At 37.6% G+C, this 25,024-nt stretch overlaps 1 protein-coding gene across 1 annotated transcript in view; it reads right to left on the bottom strand.

Moving 5' to 3' along the window:
• Positions 1-25,024, bottom strand: part of slc49a4 (solute carrier family 49 member 4) — a 39,682-nt gene that overhangs the window by 9,463 nt on the left and 5,195 nt on the right. Inside the window, exons 2-7 of the mRNA XM_056755754.1 lie at positions 24,085-24,178; positions 12,909-13,177; positions 11,328-11,457; positions 6,898-7,006; positions 4,246-4,313; positions 899-1,026 (exon numbers count right to left, since the gene is read on the bottom strand). Of these exons, the coding sequence (XP_056611732.1) occupies positions 899-1,026; positions 4,246-4,313; positions 6,898-7,006; positions 11,328-11,457; positions 12,909-13,177; positions 24,085-24,178 (798 nt within the window). The remainder of the gene's footprint in view (positions 1-898; positions 1,027-4,245; positions 4,314-6,897; positions 7,007-11,327; positions 11,458-12,908; positions 13,178-24,084; positions 24,179-25,024) is intronic.

Raw genomic sequence — 25,024 nt, 5'->3', positions numbered from 1 at the left:
ACTTTATTATTAAATTAATTATTCAAATGTAAAGTACACCTAATGTGGTTATATGGTCACGCCCGGAGGTCTTCGATTAGTCCTTATCTAAAAATTCCGGTGAACATTCCTAATAATATATTTTAATACATTATTTAGATTGTTCGCCAATAAACAAGATCTGCTTTGCAATCTGGAGAAAACTATAAAACTCATCAGATGCACAACACGTATCCGTATTTGCCTGGAGGTGGAGATTAATTTACAACTTTGACGCAAAAAAAGCAGGTTAACATACATATAAGGGGTATAAGTGGAAGAAATGATGTCAGCACTGTTGAATTACTGAAAATTTAACGCACGCCTGAGGTGATAATGCAGCCGTGACGGCAGGCGAAGGTCTGTTGTCAATTAAACCCCTCATATCGCTTTCAGTGCGATTCACAACCAGCTAGAATAAGTTCTGATGAATTGATGTTGGCACAACACAGCCTTGTGTTCATTAGCAAGCGATATGAATCACGAGAGAATGCGGGAAGCCGCGGATTGGCGACGGCACGCGTGCGTGGTATAACAACACGCCAGATGGAGAGCCGGCCCGAGAGCCTGTGAGCTCAGTCTGCCAGGAATTCTGGGAGGGAACGGATAAAAAAAGTCAGGTGCCAACCATAAAATGATAATAGATGGAAATGTTTGAGCTGGCTGATCTATGGGGCATATGTTTGTTTCAGACTGGCTTCTCTGGAGCTCCGCTCTCTTTCTCCCTTCACTGATCAGGACTTAATGAGTTCCTCAGGCTCCTTCTAACCGATACAAGTGCAGCTCGTCCATGCCGCCGCTCAACTGGCAGACTCCCCGCGGGCGTCGGTTTTGCGGATGTGCACGAGGCAGAACACACCGTCCTTTCAACACACCGTACCTTTAGTGGAGGGCAGGTGAGTGAGTCTGCTTAGACAGGTGAGAGTGAACCAGGTGGCCGCCAAGGACGCCCCTGCAAACATGAGCACCAGAATGAGCTTCAGCATTCCTCGAATAGAGTCAGCGAACCTGAGGGCAAAAAACAAAAGCGAAAGCTTAATCTCAGCTCAGCACAGATAGAACAAAACAACAGACAAACTGAATTACAGGCATATGCAAGTGCAACTTCGCAGAGGTTATTCTGGGTGACGACGTCAGAGAGCAGAAAACGTTCTGTAATATTTCTGTACCTCAAAAACATCTAGTTCAAAAACACACGTTTGAGCCGCATCTAACTCATCAGCGCTGACAAAGTTTTTCGCACCGTTTCTTCTCATCATGCATCAGGCACGTGTCAGCGCCTCTAACATGATCAGCGGTTTCTCTAGGGCATGTTCTTTATCACCTTTCTCCTCAACAGAGATGAAACCTGTCATAATAGCACTTTGCGGAGGAGCTGGCTGATATTTGTTCTGTCAAAGCGGCAAAAGACTTTAGAATTATGGGCTTTTGATGCTTTTTGGGAACGAGACAAGTGAGAGAGGAGAGAGAAAATCACTAGGGAGAAGGGTGGGTGGGTTCATTTGATATGGACATGTCGCAGATTACATTTAAACCTATATTCTTTTTTGAGGCACTTAATAGCGAGGTAAAACTATAGTCTGTAAAAATCCCAGGTCAAAACTGTCCACCTGATTTGCAACGGTTTGCTTATAATAATTGTCATATAAAACTTCTGTCATCTTTCACTCACCCCCTTGACATCTTAAATCTTTATGACTTGTTTTCTTTTGCAAAATAGGAAAAAATATATCTTGCAGAACGTCGGTAACAAAAAACTTTTGGTCCCCATTGACTTCTATGGTATGCACACAAAACCAATGCAAGTCAATGGGGACCAATGATTTTCGTTTCCCGACATTCTTCTAAATATCTTTTTTTTTGAGTTCTGCAGAAGAAATAACGTCATACAGGTTTGATATACCCGGGGGTGTGTAAATGATGACAGAATTTATATTTTTGAATAAAATGGCCCTTTAATCTGCTTGGATCCATTTTCGAGGAAATTTCAGTTTGACCTCATCTGATGTAGCCCATGTGAAGATAAGTATATAAAGTAACCTCCAATTTTATGAGTCAAATATAGATAAAGATATATAGACCAAAGGTACATATTGCAGCTTCAGGCTGATGTCGATATAAAACAATTATATTTTCTGCTTTGTTTAACCTGTTGCTAATCGCAAATCCTACAGAAAAATATAAGCGTCTGTATCTAACAGAATAACAAACCCCCACGAGCATTTTCTTCTTTTTTAGAAAAGCAATGTCACCCCTACTTCCCAAGTGCTGTCAGACAATTACAATCTGTGCAATGGTTTGTCAGGCGTCCCAGCGTCTGCCCAACTGCTCGGCATACCTCACGGCGCAAAGCATTAATTGACCCGCGGAGACAGACTCTTATGATTCATCCCTTCTGGGCTAAAACCGCCATAACGACGAATGAGGACGAGTCTTTGACGAGGATGTCGGCCATTACATCCACCTCCGGAATGACATCAATTAGAATGTGTGGCCATCGCCCCTGCAGCTCAATTTTAATGCATCCATTTTCTCAACCGTGGACATGACCCAAAGGGCTGCGACTGAGAGACGATGGCGTATAATAACTCACGTTAACGCATTTTCCTCATGTTTCGCGGCACAGGGAGGGTGCTAGGATCCCGTAACTCACAGGGGCCCATTACAGAGAGATCACACGCCAAACAACCACTAATAGCGACGTGAAGGACCGGGCTGCTGCGGAGAGAAATCAGGCATCTGTTGCTTCTCTTAGCATCTCTCCCAACAGAACAAGAGAACTGACAAAAACAAACACGGTTCCCATGTGGTGGAATGAACTGCCAAAACATACCTGTTTCGCATGTATTTGCCTATCCAATAACTGTCTGTGGCCTTGTAAACTAATTGTACTGTTTAGTGTGTTGACAAAATGTTTATATGCTCTCCTACTTGTAAGTCGCTTTGGATAACAGCGTCATCCAAATGAATAAATGTAAATACGTAAATGAGCGGAAACAAGCGTCAGGGTGTTCTTTAATCGGCTTTATCAATCCCCATTTTTCTTGCGGCTCACGACTCATTTGAATAACACACAAGAGTAGAGCAGCTCATAGGCCATCGCTGGTGTTTTAACTGACTTTGTCACTAATGTAACATCTTATGCTAACCTCAAAACAAATGCGGCATACGATTAAACAGAGTTTGCCTAATTAAAATTTTTTAAAAACGCAAAACCTGTCTGGATGTTTAGATCAGGGCTTCAAACAAACATTTAACCATCAGGGACGACAACTATCAAAAAAAGTTAGCTTTTTCTCTCTTAATCATCTTGTGTGACATGAACGTTTCATTTGCATTTTCAGCCACTGATTTAAATAAATTAGGAGGAAGAGAGTAAATTAGCTTTGGGATCTGGGAGGATCCAAACCTCACTGAAAAACGTGGCCAAAACATTGACACGGTCAAAGTAAATCTCATCAGCCTCTCCTTACAAATATGAACACGATTTTTCATGCCTTGTTGCTTTGGACACACTCATAATAAACATTTGAAAGATTTAAGATAACTCTAAGCATTTTTGTCATGAAAGTTATGTAAAAGTAAAAGATGGATTTTAATAGAAGTAGTCAAAACAGGAAAACAAGGGGGATGAGATTGGACATTCTTCCAAATATATTCTTTTGTGTTAAGCAGAACAATTTGTTTTTACAGATTTGAGACAATCTGAGGGTGAGAAATGATGACAGAATTTTCTTTTTTGGTTGATCTATCCCTTTTAAAATGTTTATCTTTGTTGACGTCAAATATGTAGGTCTAAATTTAAAAACTAAAAGTAAAAAATGTTGCATTAGGAATAAACTGAAATAAGTTATTAATAAAAAAAGAAGCAAACCTACACTAAAAGAAGAGTGAAATAGAAATCTAAGCAGAAAAAACTAAGAAAGAATAATAATAAAAATGGATAAAACAAAATTGTTGCAACAAAATTAAAATATAAAATAAAAGCCAATTAAAAAAATTGATAAAACAACAATTTAAACAACTCCCTAATACCACTTACTACCAACATAAGAAATCATCATGACCGTGAGAAAATCTATTTCCCATCTAAACGTAATAATTTAATATAAATAGTTTAATTATGGCAGGAAATAAACTGGAAATAAATAATTTCATAATCTCAAGTGGTTTTAAGTGTCATGTGCTTCTGTCAGACGTAAAGTCAACAGTAATGGCATCACATACCTAGCCATGGCCACACCAAATACACAGCCTCCAACAATGGACCAGAACCCAATCCAACCGGCATCCACCTGTGAGAGATCAGAGAAAGGTCTAATCAGATGGGATTATTCTCTGCTTGTGATGCTGGACAGCATTCAATGAGCCGCTCGACAGAGAGAGAAGCCAGGGGCGTCTGCAGTGTGAGCAACGATGTCAATCAGACGGCAGAATAAACTCCCAGATATCATGCTGTCCACGAATGTGTCTTTGAAGAGGGCCAAGAGCACTCGGGTTCAACGGCTGACTTCACAAGACAGATGGTCCAGTATGAGATGCAGCTGATGTCAACCACGGCATTCGTGAAAACATGGTGATTTAAAGAAGACTTCTAAACAAGCTCCTCGGATCTAATCTTAACATTAAGCATCCTATGTGTACTGTGTACAGAACGCGAGTACTGATACAAAATGATCAATACATTTTAGTGAGATTATTAAATTTATTTTTAAATATGATTTTAAAGATTTTGCTCTCGAAATGAGATTTGTTTTACATTAGAACTATAATTGAACAATAAAGTTTACTTTAAAAATGTTAACCATAGAAATGTTCGTTATTAAAAGCTTAAAAATGTTTTGTATTATTAATATATTTATAATTATGCTATATATCATCGGGATTCTCCATCAGTGTATCATTTTAAAGATTTATGGTTTATTTTACACCAACAACACACAATGGCACATCATCCCAACTTTCTCACTTAGTAAAGCTATTGCAAAAAAATTATAAATTTAACAACAATCAATTCATTTTGGATGCTAGACAGTAAGTCGATAAACTAGAATAAAAAAAATTAAAACAATCAATTTAGTTAATTAAAAAAATAAAATAAAGAAATTAATTTAATTTAATTTAATTTAAAAAAATGGGTAAATGCATTGGAAATCCTATAAGATTTTTTATTATTTAATTTGTTTCATTAGTGTCTCAGTCATGTTTCCAAGCCGACTTCAATCAGTGACTTTCAAGGGCAAACGTTGTCTTCTTCATCAGTGCACAGCTGGTGTGCGCAGGCCTAATGGCCACTATCTATTAATGAAGCAATTAGAGTTTGTGAAGTGTGATTAATGTTGCAGATGCCCCTTGTGTTTAATTGATGATGTTTTAAAAATCTTTCCTTCACAATTAACAGTTCTAGTTTCTGTACATGCATAAATGAATCTGGAAAAGCCTGTCTAAAAGCACTACTGACTTTTAAATGACAAGAGTGAAACACTTAAACGAGTAAAAAAAAAAAGCTTGAAGGCCTTCAGTTTCAATTCTTGTGTAACTGCAACTGAGACTTTAATGTGAGTATCGAGATTTCTATTCAACTGTCAAAGACAACACCAAGAAATAACATGCTATCTTAGCTTTAACTATAACCGAGTTACCTTAAATTAAACCACAAAACAGAGACTTTATCCCCACAAGTAATCTAGCAAGCCCTAAAGGTTGCCCGATTGCTTTGGCCCATAACTTTTACATTTCAGATGCAAATGTGAGGAGGCTGTGAAGAATCAGAAACTCGGAGATGGAGAGCTCATCTCATGCAGCCGTGGCCGGCCCATAAAACACAGAGTACTTTTGTGAGTATGCAAATAAAAGCATCTTAAGCATGTGTGTATGATTGGTTTCTGATGAGCTCTGTTTGAGAGCATGGATGAAGAGGCCTATCATCATGTGAATAGATAAAAAACATAATTAGATGTTTTTTACCAACTTGTTTTCAGGAGGCTAGCCATGCAAGACTGTCAGGTTTTATGTATGGAAAAGACAAACACTGCATCTGGGTCTGTCGATACTAGAAAATGTGTTTGTATACGAGTGTTGATTATGAGTCAATATTCTTTACAACTAGGGAAATTACACTTCAATAATTATACTGAGTGTAACCGATTTGTACATCATCTGACACTTTTTTTACATTTTGCCAAACCACAATGGTTACAAAACCTTGGTCTAAAATCAATATCAAATCAAAACCAAGCTTAGCAAGACAAATTGCTTTATTATTATTGCTAGTTATTATTTTAATAGATATCATTATAATATTGTTATCATACATCTTTTGGCCATGATAATAATGTAGTGAAGATTTGATTATGCGACAACACTAGCCATATAACACATTGAAAAGCACTACCTGTCCTCAGATTCATTCATAAAACCTTGAGTAGTTTAATTAAAAAACGAACTATAATTTAGTCTTTATTAGCATTAGCATAAAGGTTAACTCGTAGGGGATTGAAATTGAAATTGGTTCATTACACTTAAAGGTAAGGTTAATTCACACCAAAATGGAAACTCTGTCATCATTTACTCTCCGCTTACATCATTTCAAACCGGTTATGACTTTCTGTCGAACACAAAAGGAGTCTTTTAACAGAATCTCCAAACTGCTCCTTTCATCACAACGAAAACCACATTGACCACAGGAAGCCAAGTTACAATAAGCTCAAAATTGCACCATTAAAATAATACGTGGGTGGGCAAATATTGTCGGAAAGGAAAAGTTCCCCCAGACGTGAAAATTAAGGCATTATACGGAAATCAATCTTCTCTTCTTAAACTTTAAAATGATTTGAATTATCTAAACCTATAACATATGGAGAATGAGATGGGTCTTACCTGGTTAACTTTGGCAGGTGTAAGAATCATATCCAGCACGCCGGCCCAGCCGGCAACAACGCCTGTGGGTACGGAGTAGGCGAGTGCTATCATCAGGAACCGCCTGTTGCTGAAAAAGCAAAAGATGAAGACTGATGAAAACTGCTAGCAATAGAACGCTACCGAACTACCTGAAAGGTGCATCATTCGATTGCAACCGCCAAACTTCTTTGAAGGAGGAAAGGATCTTGCGGAGCTGTCATAAAGCTTAACATCAAAGCTCGTCCAACTTTGGAATCTCAAAGACTTCCGAGTTTCCTTCCTATACTTTCAAGCCTGTCACCAAACATTTATCCTACCCTGAAGCCTTGAGACAGAGATAAAGGTCTTCCGAGAAGATAAAATACACAGAATTGATAGCAGAAGCGGATATCAGATTTAATGCTGGGACAAAGACATGTCTAGCTGCAACGCCTTTACTTTCCATTCTTTTAGTTAGCTTAACCAAACACGTTTCTCTGTGTCTGAATGACCTTAAGGAAACAAAAATAAAGGAATGTGAACATCTACACTACATCTTATAAAATACACCCTTTTCAGCAAAGCTATGCATAATATAAAAACTGTGTCTGCAGGATTTTAAGTCATGTCTGTAAGGCACAATGAAAATACTTCAAATTATCTATGTGATTCACTAACAGATGTATTTTTGCCAACAAATCCTTTCCTGAAGTCAATAGCTAGGCAACAACAAAGTTGTTCTGAAGATACACCCGTTATTGCGACACAAAGCATGGTTTAGTGTACTCTTTTTATTTTGTGGTAATCCTGCCTTGAGACCCTACTATGTCGGATGATTTTTATTTATGTATTAACATTTTTATGAGCATCTATGCAGTCGCAGGATTGTTGTGGTTGAGCATGGTGAGAATTGTGTTCTGGAATTTGTCTTTATGTGTGTCTTCTGGCAGCCCTTCAATAACTCCAAACCAAATTACAATCACCCGCCCAGCTCTTTCACTTCTCAACCTATTTTCCTCAAGTGTCCAAGACAGCGCCTCTACATTTACCCGAGAGAAACGGAGCACCTGAAACCCATCACGAGCGCTCTCCAAAGGCGCTTTGTTTATGTTTTTTGAGGTGGAGTGCAGTGTGGCATTTACTTGTTGCTAGTCTGTTCTTAGCCATTTGTGTCTTTTAGTCACCTGCCACTCACAACAAACTTGGTATACTTTGGAGTCCCGTAACTTTGTTAAAGTCTATTGTTCCCTTAGATATTTCTCCTGAAAAAAAGACTCAGAAATCAAATAAATGTCTCCATTTTAGAAGAGATTGCAGTGTCTCAAGCTGAGCTCAGATTTGCCAAGTTTGCAATCCAAAGTCAATATTGTTGAAGATTTTTATATGAACTTAAAACGATTTTATCAAATCTACCCAAATACAGATGATTTTTTTGATGAAATTCACTTAAACCTCAACATTATTAATGCATTTCAACAATAGCCTTATTTATTTCCATTTTTAATTCAAGGAGAGACTAAAGTGATAGTTAAAATAGACCTCCATCAAATCTCCTGAGCAATGAAATTGCAACCTGTGAGCGATAACATTTTCTTTTTTTTTTTTATACATTTAAAATACTAACCCTTTAGGATAATTTAATTGAAAATTATCAATTATAAATATACAATTTTACACAATAACATGTAAAAACCCTAGAAAAAGTCCCTAATTTTTACAAAATAGTCATACCAAATGTTAAAATAAATATAAAATAAGCACCAAGTGGACCATTTGGCTCGACCACATAATGCTCAAGTCTAAAAAAAACTTTAGCAAATATTTAATAAATATTTTTTATAAGCACATATTTATGTATGTGTAAAAAAATATTTATTTAAAGTTTCAATTTATGTTCTACATAACATGTATATGTATGCATTTGGGAGTTAGCTTTTATCCAAAGCAACATACATGAAATGGAATCCATGACCGTGGTGTTGCTAACGCCATGCTCTAACCACTGAGCCACAGGAAGGCTTTATACTCTTCTGAAAAAATCTAAATATTGAGAAAAAAAATGTTGGCTTCGCTTTCCTGAGGCTCAGTGGTTAGAGCAAGGCACTAGCCATGCCAAGGTCATGGGTTGGAACCCATGGAGCAGGCAGCGATGTGGCGTGTTTCCGGACATTTTTGTTCGCCATTTTGCTGCATCCATTCATAAAAATTAAGTTTTGAAATATATATGTAGTAAATGTACAAAACATCTTGATGATCTTTCCTTAATATCCCAATTATTTTTTGCATAAAAGAAAAATCAATATTTTTGATCCATCTAATGTATTGTTGGCTATTGCTACAAATAAACCCGAGCAACTTTTGACTGATTTTGTGATGCAAAGTCACAATTATCTGTGCTTCAGGTTTTAAGCCCTGTGCTTGAAGGAATCTACAGTGTGCAGAGAAGGGCCAGGCAAGTATGTTTCATTGTCTGTTTTGGTGTCTTTAAAAAGAGCAAACGTAAAAAAACCTCTTGATGAAATATCCTTTCTCGCAACTGTACCTGTTTCATTAACCTCGCAGCGGGGGAAAATAGATATCCATGCACCTTTATTCCTCACCAAGACCCTATTTAGATTATAGGATATGAGACTCTTTATTCAGTCTTTTAAAAGTTTTTGAGGAACTAGAAGTGCCATTTGTCCTTGGCAGGGCCTGTTGAGATCTAATACCTCAGGATGAAGATTCAGCTAGACATGGCCGTTTTCATCTATCACAGTCTATCAATACTGTTCTATCTTTACAGTTACCATAGTAATCAAACCCAAGATAATGGTTCCAGTAAAGGCCCAATGAAATAATGATGTTCTCTGCAACTGTGGGAGAAACAAGCACAAACAAGCCATGCTAAAATAAGGCTGTAAGAGAAACAAGATGCACAAAACTTTTTTGTCTCAACTTGAGGGTCACCACAGGAAGCTTAGTTATTAAATTCCTAATGATAATTATATATTCCAATTTATTTTAGCATGGTTTGTTGCCTTATACATCTCCCACAGATGCAGATTACCATGGTTACATCAACGAGATACTGTTAGTATATAGCGTTTACAAGTCTGCAAATTTGTGTATGTAAGTTGATAATAAAAATGATTTGAAATGTACAAACTTTATGCAAAAGACAGATATCACAATCAAATAACACCAAATGAACTGTCCCAGTAGACCAGATGCATCACAAAGCTCCACTACGGACCCATTCGGATAAAGCGTGAGACAGCCGTTGGAATGCTGCCTATCGGTGTGCTCCAGACAGCATGGCTGTCTAAATGGGCCGACTCTGTCCAGCTCGTGAGGGCATCCATTCATTTTTGTTCTCAGACTTTTTTAAGTTCATGCAACTGAGAGTTCCTGGGAAAGTTGTGTCTCAGAGGGGTTGAACTGTTGGCAGTTTTAATCTTTAACAGTGGATGCTCAACAGTCCATTCCAGTCCACAGATTTCAGCCAATTACTTTAGAGTTGATGCAAAAAACGCAATCAAACAGTCCTGTCTGCCTCTGATCTGAGAACATGCCATTGTAAAGTTTTTTGAGAGGGCACCTGCTTGCTTTAAATCTGTGCCACACCGGTCAGACCGGCCTAGGTATCAGCATGTCCATGATCAGGACATTTTCTTTATTAAGGATAGGCAGCGTGTGCCGTCATAAGGCTTGGTCACGAATCAGCAGGGACAGGATCTCATCTCTGATGTGCATCAAATTACAACCACAGCATATGGCGAGTGGCAAAAGGAAAAGACCCAGTTTATTAAGATTTTCTTTTGTATTAGCAGTAGTAAAACTCCAGAGACCCGAGCGATATCAGAGAGAGAAAGTGTGTGAATACACAAAAAGGCCTGAAATAACAGATGTCTATTGTTGTGTCTTATAGATGTATACAAAACGAGATTGCTGGTGAATGCCAATGGGGAGCACTGATATTTATCATCCAAATCTGTTACTTTATATACATTTAGTATTGTAAGTAAATCTGGGGGAACAGTTCACTCACAGAATGAATCATTCTCATGCCATTGTGAGTTAGTGTGATAAATGATGTGTCTTGGATGACAATGTACACTGTCAAGTAAAAAGTAACCCCTTATGAATTATAGTTTTACATCTTGTTGACAACGTTTGATCCATTTATAAACAATACGTCATCAGATGTTGTAATGTATAACATCTCTTATATAATTAGGAATGAGATTTGAGAACAGAGAATAGTCTAATTCCAACCTGTAAACAAATTGAAATTGTTTTTCTTAAAAATAATAAATAAATAATATGTTGCTTTCCACTATACGAAATGTTGCTTTCTACTATACTTCAAACCCCATGCACATTGCATTGTTTAAAAATGACTATTGATAAGTTTGGATCTTCTTTTAAAACATCAGAGTCAATGATACCTGAGCAGTCTGCAGATGCTGCTCCTGTAGCTGAGACGCTGGCTGGCCGCTGCCACGCTGGGAGGAATGGGAGGTCTGGACGGGAAGTAGAAGAGGACAGCCACGAAAAGTACCGCGATCATGCCGAACTCTGAAAGGTCACAAACGCACATCATTCATCATGAAGATTCTAAGGTTCGGGACTAAAATCCATTTCTGTTAATTAGAAAAAGAGCTTAACATGTCTGGCATTTCGGTGCAATTTTTAGATACTAAATTCAAATTAATGAGAGAGACAGAGAGAGTGGTATTCAAACCAACATCATTAACGGTGATTAGATGGCTCACATTAATCTGGAGTTAAACATGAGTCGAGCAGATTTATTACAACCCTGGAGAGGGAGGAAATGCACAATGAAACAACTGATCAGCTCATTAACCCGAGTCCATGCAAAGCCCCAGCTTTCCAATATGCCCATCCAGCGATACAATTTGTAGAGGTGCAACAGAGTTCATTAGACAGTTGCTTTAGCAAAGGACAAGGAAAAACCTTTTGGCAGACAGTATCTCAACGCATTACGATCCAATTGTTCCTAAATCTCTTTTCGTCCCCTTATGGACTGTCCATATGATAAAGTAAGCGCCGTACTCTTGGACAAGACCCTCACTTTTAGCTGGTTAACTATATCATTTCGATATATCTCCCCTTTTTTGTGACATTTAACAAATCTTTGGTTTTCCAAGGAGTCCTGGCTACGGGTCCTGTTTTATATTGGGATATGTTAACATGTTGCATCAAGATTGCAGTTTTTGCTGGAGATGGCAGAAATCCTAATACTTATTTATAGTCATATGAATATGCATTAGAAGACATTAAAATATAAATGAATATTTATACAACATCTCCGTTTCTGTCAAATGCTGTTACATATGGAAAATATCAATAATATAGAATTAGTAAGCGCAGCCACATTTTTGACAGGCGATACTTTTTGGTTGCTCTCATGTGTAAATAACAGAAAGACTTGCCTACTGAAAGTCTCAAAGAGCTGCAAACCATATAGCAAAAACTCCACCGGATGACAGATTCCGCACTGTATAAACCATCAACCCCCCAGCCCTTGCTCCGCCCCTCTCTAATGGTTCCATTAGGCTGGGCAGACCATTGCCTCCTCGAAAGTATGTCTTCAAGGAGCTTTTTCAAATCTGATGCATGTGGCTGAATCCTGATGCTCAATGTTGCACTAAATTTCTCATTGACCTCTAAGCCACCGGCAATTCTATACCGTTCCAGTCCGCGAGAAAGTATGGCAATGCCTTTCAACTTAAACACAGTCAGCATATCAATCTATCATTGGGCAGGACTTCTCTCTCTTCCTAAATGTTTTAATTTTCTGAATCAGTTAAGCAGAACAATGTGAGCCAGTCCTTATTGAGAGGTGAATGCAAAAGACGTTAAGACATTTGATTGTGGTATTTGGAGAGGCGGCATATGGATTGCTTTCGAGTGATTGCTTTTCTGTTGTTGGGCAAAAGTGGAGAATAATTTACTATTGATTAAGAATAATAGTGTTTGTGGATTTGTGGCAGACAGCAGCGCACCTGAGTAAAGAACAAACTGTATCCTGTCTTTAATATGGTTCTGGTCCAGGTGGATGGTGCCGCTTGCTATATGGGTTTCGTTGGGTGCGGGGACGACCAACGGCCCAATCAGAAAGGCTCCGGCTGACCCCAGATATCCGATCAGTGAGGCGATAGCGGTGGCTGTGGCCCTTTGATCTGGACCAAACCAAGTGGTAGATAGGAGAGGACCAGCACTCATAATGGTAGGACCAGCTAAACCATTCAGAAGTTGTCCTCCGTGAATTAACCTGTAGATTAAAAACACACACTCAAAAACTACTTATAGCAACACAGGGAACCGTTCCTAAAACGGATTCATATCACACAACTTTGTCAAAGCACACATCGTTCCCTACATATCTATTATAGGTGAGGTTTAGATTGCAGGGGAAACAAAAGAGCTTTATCTGTGAGAGAGAAAGACCGGGTCCCAGCGGGAAGGATCGAATACCCTAACCGTCTGAGTAAACGCTGCAGTGCTTGTCTCTGGGATAGATCCTGAACACTGGCAGAGATAGAGAGTGAGACGGAAACGTTTTCCATTTTCTAAATCACAAATGCACAAAAGCAGACAGAAATGATCTTTTTGCTTGACAGTAATCGTCATCGAAAAGAACTAAGGGTTTCTTGTGTCAGACATTTCTAGTTTGCAATTGTCAAGAACTGAACAGACTATTCTATGCTCCATTCTTGTGTTGGCAAAGATGCCAATTTCTAGACTTTGGCTTGTCAAAAAGTGTCTGAGGGGTTGTAAAAAGTAGCTGTGAAGACGCACTCAGTGGAGGGAGAAAATTGAAGGCATACTACATTTGAAAGCAGCTCAAAAGTGCATTTGCTTGGGCATACACATCATTTAAGGACTACACGCCTGTCATTCCATCAATCCACAAGAGGTAAATAAGGGTTTAAAATAAGATTTAAAACAAATTAGCTTTCGTTTGCTGTAAGTGTTTTATTCATTAGCAAAAAATGGCTCTGAAAGTGATTCTTCTGTATCGTTGTAGGAATGTTTTGCGATCAGGATTTTTGCAGCAGATACCGAGTACTAATTTCTTGTCATCGTGATCGGCCGATACAAGTCCGACGTTTCAAGTCTTATACAACTGTTATCTAAGCTTTCGAATCACTGTTAACCTTTTTTCAGATTAAGTAAACAAGGGCTAGTCAACTGTGGCCTGCCAATCATCTTTCCTGGCCCGCTTTAACAGTTCGAATAAGTGTTGAGACTTTAAGAATGGTGTGCTTTAAGAACTGCCCATCTTGACATGGCACATCTTTGAAAGTCCAGAAAGCTAATTCCAGTGGATCATAACAATTGATGTCTTACAAAGCGATTTTATCGGTCTGTCCGAGAAACTTAATGTTTTTATAAAACGTTATAATCAGCAATCCACAGCCACAGACAGGCGGTTTGCACACGTGATAGGTGGCGTTCCAAAACGCGTCTTCTGCCCTTGAAAGTAACTGCAGGAAGGGTACTACACCACGTGGACTGTTGTCTCATATAAGGGAAAAACTATGTTGTTTTTATTACTGAATTAATTATGTATGATTTAAACAGCTATATTTATGAGAACAGCTGTTCATCTCCCTCCAGAACTTGCACTTCAAAGGATCTGCATAGGGCACATGAATGCGATTGGAATTCACCCGAAGATGCGGTAATAGCCATATCTATAATAACAACTTCCGTTTTTTAAGATGCCTGTTTAACGTCAGGGGGCAGGGATTACTTTTGTGCTGAATGTATTCGCGTTTTTGACTTCTTTAAATATATATTTTAATTTTTTCCAAATATCTTCATTGATATCTTCTTTAAAACACAATGACAGCCACATCTTGGGAAGTACTTGGGGACTGGGGTTGAGTAAATTAACAGCAATTTCATTTTTTGGTAAACTAATGCATTAAGGATTAAAAAATTTAATTAAAAAGGACAACATCCCTTTTAATTAAACGTAATGAAAAGGCACAAATACTGGATAAAATATTTGGATGCATGTTTTAACATATAAACTATAAGTGACAGCAACAAAAACAGTTAAACAAAATGCAATAAATAACAGAAGAATGATGATATGCTAAAAAAACTGCACTGCATCATATTTATACTTTTTGAATCTGGCCCTCAAAGAAAAGTATAGTTGAGGACCCTGAAGTAAACCATTGATGTTGCCCTAGTTATATTTTTGTTATATTTTTACAGTAATTAAACTTAAAAACATAAGAGCCGAATCAGGTTTGTCATTGTAATACAGTTCAAAGTTGGGAAGGAAGGAGGCGGGAACCGGCGAACATTTAAATAAAGTTTAATCAAAATAAACAAACAATAACACGGAAGTAAAAGACTGGCAGCCACCTCACGGTCGACTGCCGGCCACAAGAACATAAATACAAACGTAAAACATATGTCCAGGCCCGGTCCTCTCTCGTCAGCAGTCCCGTCGCTCATCCTCTTAAGCTCCCTATTTACACTGTGAGATATGCGGGACGGGTGTGCGCACAGCTGATTCAAACTATCACTCACGCCAGCGGCCCTGCCTCACGGCTCTCGTCCCTCCTTCTTCACCACAGTCGTATTAAATGCTTTAGCCACCGTACCTCCCTTTTTTTTAACAAACAGGGCAAATAGTGAATTTTTCGTTGTTTCTCGAGCCGTTAAAGTAATTCCACTACGGTAATGACATGACTGCGGCGCCAAATCATTTGCCCCTAATGCCTCATGTGCGTCCTCACACGTTGATGTCATCAAAATGTAATCGGTTTGTCAAATCGTCTAAAGTTTAGTGAGTTCAAATCAACACATAAAATGTGATTATCAGTCGATACCAATCTGTTGAGCATCCCTATACAGCAGTATTATTTCAATGATAATACTGTTTAAATCATCCTGTTTTTGCTAGAAGAAAATAGACTTATAAAAAGTATATCCAAGAGAATTTCACACTCTTTTTTTTTTAAGATGTACAGTTGGCTAAGGATTTCTGAAGTTACAACAAGTCACTGATCCATGAATGTGATGCTGTCCTCCACGCCCAGCCAAATCTTGTGAGAACAGCTCCCTTGACTCATTCCATCTCTCTATTCTAGTATGTTGACATCTGATTTGCAGTGTGCTGTTCATGCATTACTACAGCATGTTACTCTACCAGACTGAAGCTCCTGACACCGGATTCATGATTAAACCTGTCCCATCTGTCCTGCAATGAAATACACTCTGGGATGTTTCTGAATATGTAGAAGTAGATTACATTTACATTGACTGCAAATAGCATTGTGATACAACTCACGTAGCTCATAATTGGATGGAAGGTGATTCTAAATCCCATACCTTGAGCCCATCATTAAGACTTTAAGGCATTTGTCAATTACTTTTTTGCAAACAATGCAAAAGTGACTTTAAATCACATGCGAGACAGTGGCAACAGATATTGCCCAATAAATCATGCCATAGGCCAAATGACTCAATTTAAGATTGATTCTTCAAGCTTATTTTTATTGAGCAATATGTGAGAGGCTACAATTGTTAATATAGTGGGCTAAAAGGTGTTGGCAAGCACAATCCTTGTGCAATCTATTCAACCAGCACAATAAAAAAAGCAGAGATTCGAAAGCACTGTTCAAAAAAGTTCATAAAAACAGTAAGGTTCTCGAAGTTGTGTAATATAAATATGGTAAGCTTCACACGATGACCCAAACATCCCTTTGTAGTTACTATGTAAACAATAAAGAAAAGATATTTGACTTCGTACATTATTACTTAATTGTAAAACGTCTGGAACCTTGTTATGAGTAAAGATTTGTAAATGTGTGACCTCCTGCAACTGTTCTTCAAAAGACCTTAAACTCAAAGCAAAATGAGATATTAGAAAGGTGATATAAGAAATGTGAGGTCAAAAGCGGGGTGGTAATTTAGTTCTAGATGATCTGGCACAGACAATGTCAGGGAGGATATTCTTTTGTAATAAACCTGCTCGCCCGATAGAATTTAAATACAAACGTTATACTATTCATGAACGGCACCTTAACCAATTCCTTCTAAAATGTAACTAAAGAAGCGGTTTAAAGAGACCAAAACAGGCTGGCTCTGCCAAATATTCAAACTACAATACAGTGCCAAGATAAAAAGAGGGACCAGATGGAATTTCAAACATGTTGTCGAAATTTAGATCAAAGCCAATAATGACATGAAATTATGTTCATCTACAGAGGAGAGAAAAACACAAATCTAATCAAAAGACTGCCTGAAACCCCACTCAACACGGCATGCAAGGAACACTGGGCTTCTTCTAAACAGGTGACGTATCAATGCAGCGCTCAAAAATGTTGATGGCCCAATAATACGTGACCCGACAGAACCTAATGGGGCATGAAGTCTTACATTTATTGATCCTCAATTTAATCAAGTCAAAATGGTTATTTTGTGTTCTTGTTTCACATCAGGTGGAGAATTGCGTTTGCAGCACAAAGGTCATGGGTTCGATTCCCAAGGACAAACATGCATGTTGAATGTGCTGTATATCCAGCTATGATTGTATATTAACCGTTTCTCTAAAGAAACATTAAAGGTGCAATGTGGAAAATTGAAAGAGTAGTCCTACCAAAAATGAACATTCTGTCAACATTGACTCACCCTCAGATTGTTCCAAACCTGTATAAATGACTTTGTTCTACCATACACAAAGGAAGATATTTCGAGGAATATCAGTAACAGATCGCATCCCCCATTTACTACCATTGTAGGCAAAATAAATACAGTCAATGGGTGACGAGAGCTGTTTGGCTACTGACATTCTTCCAAATATCTTCCTTCATGTTTATCGGAACAAAAAAATGAATTCAGGTTTGAAACAATCTGAGGGTGAGTCAATGATGAAAGAATGTTCATTTTTGGGTGAACAATTCCTTTAAGGAGTATTGACCGAAAAGCAGTAAAATATACTAAACTATGTTTTTAGAGGTATAAACACAGTACATAATGAAGCGTTATGTTTTTATTACCTATTTCTATCTACATACACTGCGGATGTCCCAATACATGGAATTCGCCAGGTTTTTTCTACAGTAGCCCTAGACGGACAAATTGGTCTTCAAAGAACATTTCATGCTATATCCTTCGGCAAAGAAGCAAAACGTGGAGTGAGCTGTTGATTGCCATTCAAAACATCATCGCCAGATGCCGCAAAATTTTATACAGCGGACCTTAATTATTTAACAAACAATACAAATAGTTTATTAGACATACAAGGAGGCAGTGTGGAGTCCAGAAAAAAAATATTGGCATGGTAAGTTAAAAGATGAACAATATAAATATATTTTTTTGTTTTATATATTGTTGAGCCCTGCATGGCCAAAACACCAATCATATAGATGACCAACACACACAGCAGCAGCCTCCAAGCAAAGCCCACTTCTATCTGAATAAATCTACACTGACGAAAACAATTGGTGTTGATTTGAGAACAATCGTTGGCTTTGTAAGCAAAAAACGAAAGAAAGATGTATTTTTCATGCTACGTTCTGCGATGATTGTATCTACGCACAGACCCTTCTGACATAATACTCAAGTCTTTGCTTAATAATTAATCCCGTGTATGAGCAAGGGTAACCGAAAATTTCAAAGAAATTCATAAATAGCTCTGATTAAACAAATGTTTTTAAATGATTCTTAAACTTCCCAAAAAGAGACTGAGCTTATGCAAGCTTCACAAAATGAATACATCTTATGAGTGGAAAGACAAAACCAATTCTTAATGAAACATTCACTAAAGTTCATCAGTAACCAAAAGACCTTCATGAAAGCATTTCTATAATTCCAACAGCAAAAACAAGCGTCCAATATTTTTCTGTGTAAGTAATAGTTTACACAACAATGTAATGTAAATGTAACAATTCTGTCATCACCTCACACCATTTATTTCCAAATATGTGAATTGTTTCCTTTTGTACAACACAAGAGAGACATGTTCATTCACAATGAACGTAAATGTTGACTGAGGCTGTCACCATTCACAATGAAACCATTCAGCTTCAACATTCTGCCTAACTCCTTCTGTTTTCCACAGCTGAAAGAAAAATCACGATACAACTTGAGGTTTGGTAAACAATTTTCATTAATGGGGTGAACTATCCTTTTAAACCTTGAACCGTCAAACAAAAGAATTCATTCAGATCTCAACCACTCTTTAAACCATACCATTTCTTTGATTACTATCAGCCTCAAGCTGAATCGATTATACAAGATGCTCATTCCCTTTTCAATGAAAATCCATTCCTAACTCAAGTGCTGACACCTAGTGGTAACTGTGTACTTAATCTCTATTCTATTTACAGAGCATTCGGAGATGTTGAAGTCATGGGGTCATAATGCATGACGTGTATCGCCTCCCACTTCCTAACACCTTCCAGGTGTCTGTCACCCTTGCTAAACCAAAGGCTTTCACTAGCTCTACGTAAACCCAGCTTTTATAGTTTAAACTTGCACATTTGATGACTCAGGCCCTGTTAATCTCTCAATGGAGGAACATCATGCGAGTCATGAGGTCTGTGAATCATTCCTAAACAGCCCTGCGGTATTTTGCGATTGCTGTACTTCCACTCTTCACTTCCTACAGATCTGCCTGCAAGGCCTGGTTTCAAGTAAACTCTAAATAAGAGATGTGCTCATTATTTTTGTATTGAAAGAAAACAGCCGGCTGAATTATGCTTGCTGACTCTACCACTTTGTAACAACACCGTAAGCTTGGCTTTTGAAATATAAAACACTCGATAAAAAGTTGACTCGCTTTGTATCAATCAAGAGAGTCGACACATTAAGTGCCCCCATGCTGAAACGGGCTATTACATTAGCAATGGCTGTAGGCAGCAACTACATGCAATGAATCTTTGTGTTTTAATGTGCTTTGCAGAATATATGAAACAATAAACATAACCTCTGCTATTTCTCTCATGAAACAGTGTTAAAAAGCTTTTCCTGTTTTATATCGACTGAACGCAGGAGATTACATAACTGGAGGGTCAATGTTTCACTTTCACATTTCTGCCTGCTCTAGTATTGTGAGAGCTGTGAAACCAGAGGTAATAAGGCTGTTTTTTAATGCGTTAGTTAGCTAAGAAAAAGTTTTGGGGATGGAGAAAGTTGAGGGATGGAGAAAGCTAATTTTGCTATAAAAATGCCATTACGGGTGATGGTTACATTCATAATGGGTGAATACTGTGGGGAGTACATTTACTTGTATTGAAATTGGCCTTGTCACCCACACAAATGTATTCAGAAATGTTTTAATAAAGGCAAGAAATGACAGCCAATTATACAGATAAGAGAGCCAATCTACATGAATTCTAGCAGTCGACGATAAAAAAAGATGTTCTCTAAATAATGATCCCATAATTCTCTGTATAAAGTAAATAAGATAATCCCCTATTGATATCTTATAATGTAGCATTACATCATGCAAATTGACTTCGATAAAAAATACAACATTAAAAAAAAGCCCGTCTAATGAAATTACTTGCAATCAAAGTCATTCAGATAACCTTGCATAAACATCCATCAGAGATATCGGTTCGTTTTTTTGTCAAAACAAGATTTGTTTCATTTCTTGAAATGATAACGGTAGCAATGGGAAGTTTCCTACTGTTATTTCTTTGCGCGCTGATGTGTGCTGTGAGAGTTATAAAGCTTAACGTGATAAGAAGGAGAGAGAGAAAATGGAAAGTGAAGAGACCGCAAAGCACAATGGATCACTGGAACATTCAATTTTACAGGTAAAAGAAACCTAATCTAAAGCAAACAGCAAACCACCATCCTGTTACAGTGTTCCACCATATGTATTTAAGCAAATGAAAAGGTGACTTTTTTAAAGCAGACAACATATTGACTGTAGATGCCAGAGGCCAAAGAGAAGCAGGTCTAAGCCATCAATGAAAAAATATATTATATAAAGTACATACTACAAATGGCACATTTTATTAGATAGAATTTTCTTAAATATGTCCCATTTTATAACTACAAAATATGTTTTATTGACACCCTTAGTATGATGGCCAATGCAGGATTTTTTGTTTGTAAGAATGACATGATAATGCAAATGATTGTTAACTAACATCCACGTCTATAGACCCCTTTTGCATAAACGTCACGGGATTAGCTGGAGGCAAAACAAAGGGAAAACTGGAGGCGGCCAATACAAACCAGCACAGATTCGGCTACATGAGGAGTTTAAAATATCATCTTGTTGTGTTGTTTAGTGCCACAATTGACGGTATACAGTCTCCAATTTGATATTTTAACACATTTCTCTTGCCAATGGCAAACAAAAACACTGACGAATAAAACATAAATAAACATAATAAAACGAGCAGACTGAACAGAAACGATCGTCAAAAATACTTGCGTTTCACTTCATAACACTTAAAATAAAAAAGTTCTGTCTCTTGTTGGCTTGGATTATGATTTGTGTCTAAAAATATCTCGTTATTCTGTCAAATATCTGGTTATTTTTCACGTAGACATGCGGGGATTATAGCAACGGCCTATTAAAAGGCCTTTGTGTGGCCAGATTATTTTAAATTTACTTCAGCGTGAACAAAAATGTAGACCCTTTTTGGCCCAAAATAAATAACAAACAAAATAACACAGTGATTGGACAGATGTGACATTTGCATCACATATGTCCAATCAGCTACTGGTGAAATCATGTCCATCATTTTCATTTATGTCAGTACTATTGTTATACGGCATAGCGGCAAAATGTAAAAAAAAAAACAGTACAATAGTGGAGCCCAAAACGGAAAATACAAAGGATAAAGAACTACGTGACCAAGATAGCAGCAGGATGACTGCCAGCTCGCATTGGCTAACATCGGTGGTGCGGGTGAAACAACTGCAGCTGGATCCAAGGTAAATTGCCAATGCCATGATCATCTCTTGCATTTGCTTTATTGAAGTAAATATTTTGTAATTGGCTAAAGCACACGCATAGGGTTCGGTACCCTGGTGCTCACCTGAGTTTGTGTGACAGCTTTTACATAAGCAATTTTTCATGTAAACCTTGACCCATTCCAAATTAAACTGCAAAGGTGAAAGGCACCCGAAAGCCACCTAAGGGGGGCCTCACCCACAGAGCAGCCTAGGGGGCCCTGATCACCTTACTCCGCCCCAGCATGTAGCATTAACTTTTGAACGCATAGGGTATGCTAGCTAACTTTGTTAATTATACAACTAGCAGTTAAAAATCGGTCTGAAACATAATATAAAGAAAACTGTTTCTCATCTCTTTTTCTTTACTTGTCTCGAGTAGGGATTCAACGATTATAGATTTTGTTGGTACGATTATAGTCAAACAAATAAAATTTACAGTACTTTTTAGGTGTTTCAGGTTGGTCTAACTGAAGTTATTAGGTACAGAAACTGAATAAAGGAGTCAATTGTAAAATGACACTTTATAGTCTTTAGTTGTCCAGTAGTACAATAGTAATGTATTTTGAAATATAGATCGAACCATATTGAAGTTATTCAAGTTGATCAGTCAGGAGTAATGCGTCTGTTTTGCCTTCGTTTTTTGTTGTTTGATGATCATTAAAACAGATATATTTTTTATGCTGCTGCCCCTTTAAGAGCTACCGCGCACAGATCATAAGCTTTTTGTTTCCCCACTGTTTTCATTTACAGCAAACTATAATGGATTTATCAGCGTGATTTAGAGCCTATTCACTAAATAATAACATAAAATAGGTTAAATTGGTTCAACATGCGTCAGGAGTAGACTTTGAGTTTGTGCATACAGAATGTACGAATCCTGTGAGTTCTCCTCGACGCGACGCTTCTTGTCTGGTGTGCGACTTCGTTAACTTAAAAGCCGCTTTGTTTGTTTACGTTGCACTGAAAGCTCAACTGTTACAGCTACAGGCTTGTTTGTGAATGAACATGAAAGATTTGCTGTTTGGTTTCTCTGCCATAGTTAATCTAGTGTGTGTCATGGCCTCTGTGTCTCTGATAAGCACTGGTCTTTAAGTTGGTGCACCGCTGGTGTAACTTTGTTTTCATTTTATGTAAGTTGAAACGGTTCCGTGCAACAGAAACACAAGCTGTAAAGGAGCCTTTACGATTAATTAACCGTGAGGTTTTTAAACGCGGTTAATAGTGAATCTCGGTAATCGCTTCATCCCTAGTCACGAGTGCATTAGTTTAAAGGTAGAGGGAACAGAGAGAATACTCATGTTATGTGTCAGGTTTGTGTTCAAGTAAATGCATTTGCTAACATTTGCCACTGTTATCATCATATAAAGAGACAAGCAACTGAAAAAGGACATTAATGTTATACAAATGGATAAACTGGGGCCACATCATTTTGTGTTTTAACAAAATTCGTTTTTTGAGTTTTGTATTCTCAATGCACTAAATACATTTGGCCATTAAAATACTGTTTATACTATAGTACGTATTTACTTCAGTAGACTGCAGTAAAATAATTGGCTACTATTGTATATTTAAACATTACTATAGTAAATATTAAAGTATACTATAGTGTTTGCGACAGTTTATAAATTTACTTCAAGTTACTTCTTTTATATTCTGGTTCAAATTAAGCTGACTTTTATTTTGAACAGTGAAATGCTCATAAAAAAAAAACTCAGAACAGCTCCATGAAAATGAAAATAAAAAGTTGTGCGCCATTACTTAACCTCACAAGAACATGCACAACGACAAACGCACTTCACAAAAACAAGCGGCTCTGCCTAATACACCTGCCAAACTGTATCGCATACGTGCTACACTATTACATTTGTTCCTACAACAGACGTAGCATGTGTAACATATATGTACTGTACGTTAATCATGTCAGTTCGTCCATTGAGTGAGCGCATACAGGTCTGCCAGGTTCCTTGCGTTAAAGTCAACTTTTTCAAAAAGAATCGCGGTCCTAGACAGTGAGTTACCTTACATATTTTTCTAGTCATTGTCAAAAAGCAAGCAAGCAAAACTAGCATTAGTAATCCGCTCACCCGGTCAGGGGGACCTTTCTGCCTCCACCTAAGCTCCGCCCACAAAAACGGTCAAAATGTTTACTAAAAGTGAAGACGTGATTAAAACTGGTTAAGACTATCACAGTTTATTGAATAAACCGTACATCATATTGTGAAGAAGTCTTACCATCGTCTGTAATGCAGGTCTTTGAGTGGCACACATCTGATCGCTGTGCCCAGCACCATGAAGAGCGCTGACAGTAGCAGAGACGCTCGCAAACCTATGGCACAAATCAGACAAAAGAAAAAAAATGCAGCGAGATTTAATATCTTGTAAGCCTTGATTACTGATATAATCAGTTATTTGTGTAGATCTATCCACAAGACACCAACAAATTATGCAGGCTTGTCTTGAAGATTAGCAATTTAAAGAAGGGAAAGGTTCAACTATCAAAAATAATTAAACATGATTTATTTGCGACAAAACAAATGTTTGCGTTTCCAAAGGCATAATGAAACTCCACAGTATGAGTAATTTGCACGATTTGTGCATCAGAGCAGAAACACTTTATAAAGGCTTTGAGTTTAATATTGAAACTTTGGGCCATGGGGTTTGGCATCCTGTTGCAATCACTTTCGTGTCGAGAATAAACCAGGAAGGTGAAAATCTGCCATTTAAGATAAAGAGCAAAAACATGGTTGGAAGGTTTTGCTTTTTGCATTTATGTTCACACAAACTGTTTTTAACAAAATAGAGAACAAGATACCACACAGAGCATGTTAATATGTTAATATATAGGGCTGGAGGGTTAACTGACTGTAACAGCATGGACGGAACACAAAGTAATACGCTAGACGATATCAAGAGATTTACTGTGTGTGTCTGACCAAACGCTCTATACCCAATTGCAAACAAGTATTATTTGAAGGTTTGAAAATGACATTTACTAAGCTCAGCGATTTATTCAGAAGATTATTCTGATATTAAAGAAATTAATATTAAACAAAAATTTACATTTGATCATTTACTTTCCTTAATTTTTGTCATGTATAGTGGAATGAGACGACACAAACTCAGATAAGCAGAACGATTAAAAACAAATATCCCAGTGGTGTTATACAAAATA

The sequence above is a fragment of the Triplophysa dalaica genome, chromosome 8, assembly GCF_015846415.1.
Source record: "Triplophysa dalaica isolate WHDGS20190420 chromosome 8, ASM1584641v1, whole genome shotgun sequence".
NCBI lineage: Eukaryota > Metazoa > Chordata > Actinopteri > Cypriniformes > Nemacheilidae > Triplophysa > Triplophysa dalaica.
The sequence above is the reverse complement of the archived record's forward strand: the minus strand, read 5'-3'. Positions and strand labels throughout refer to the sequence as shown.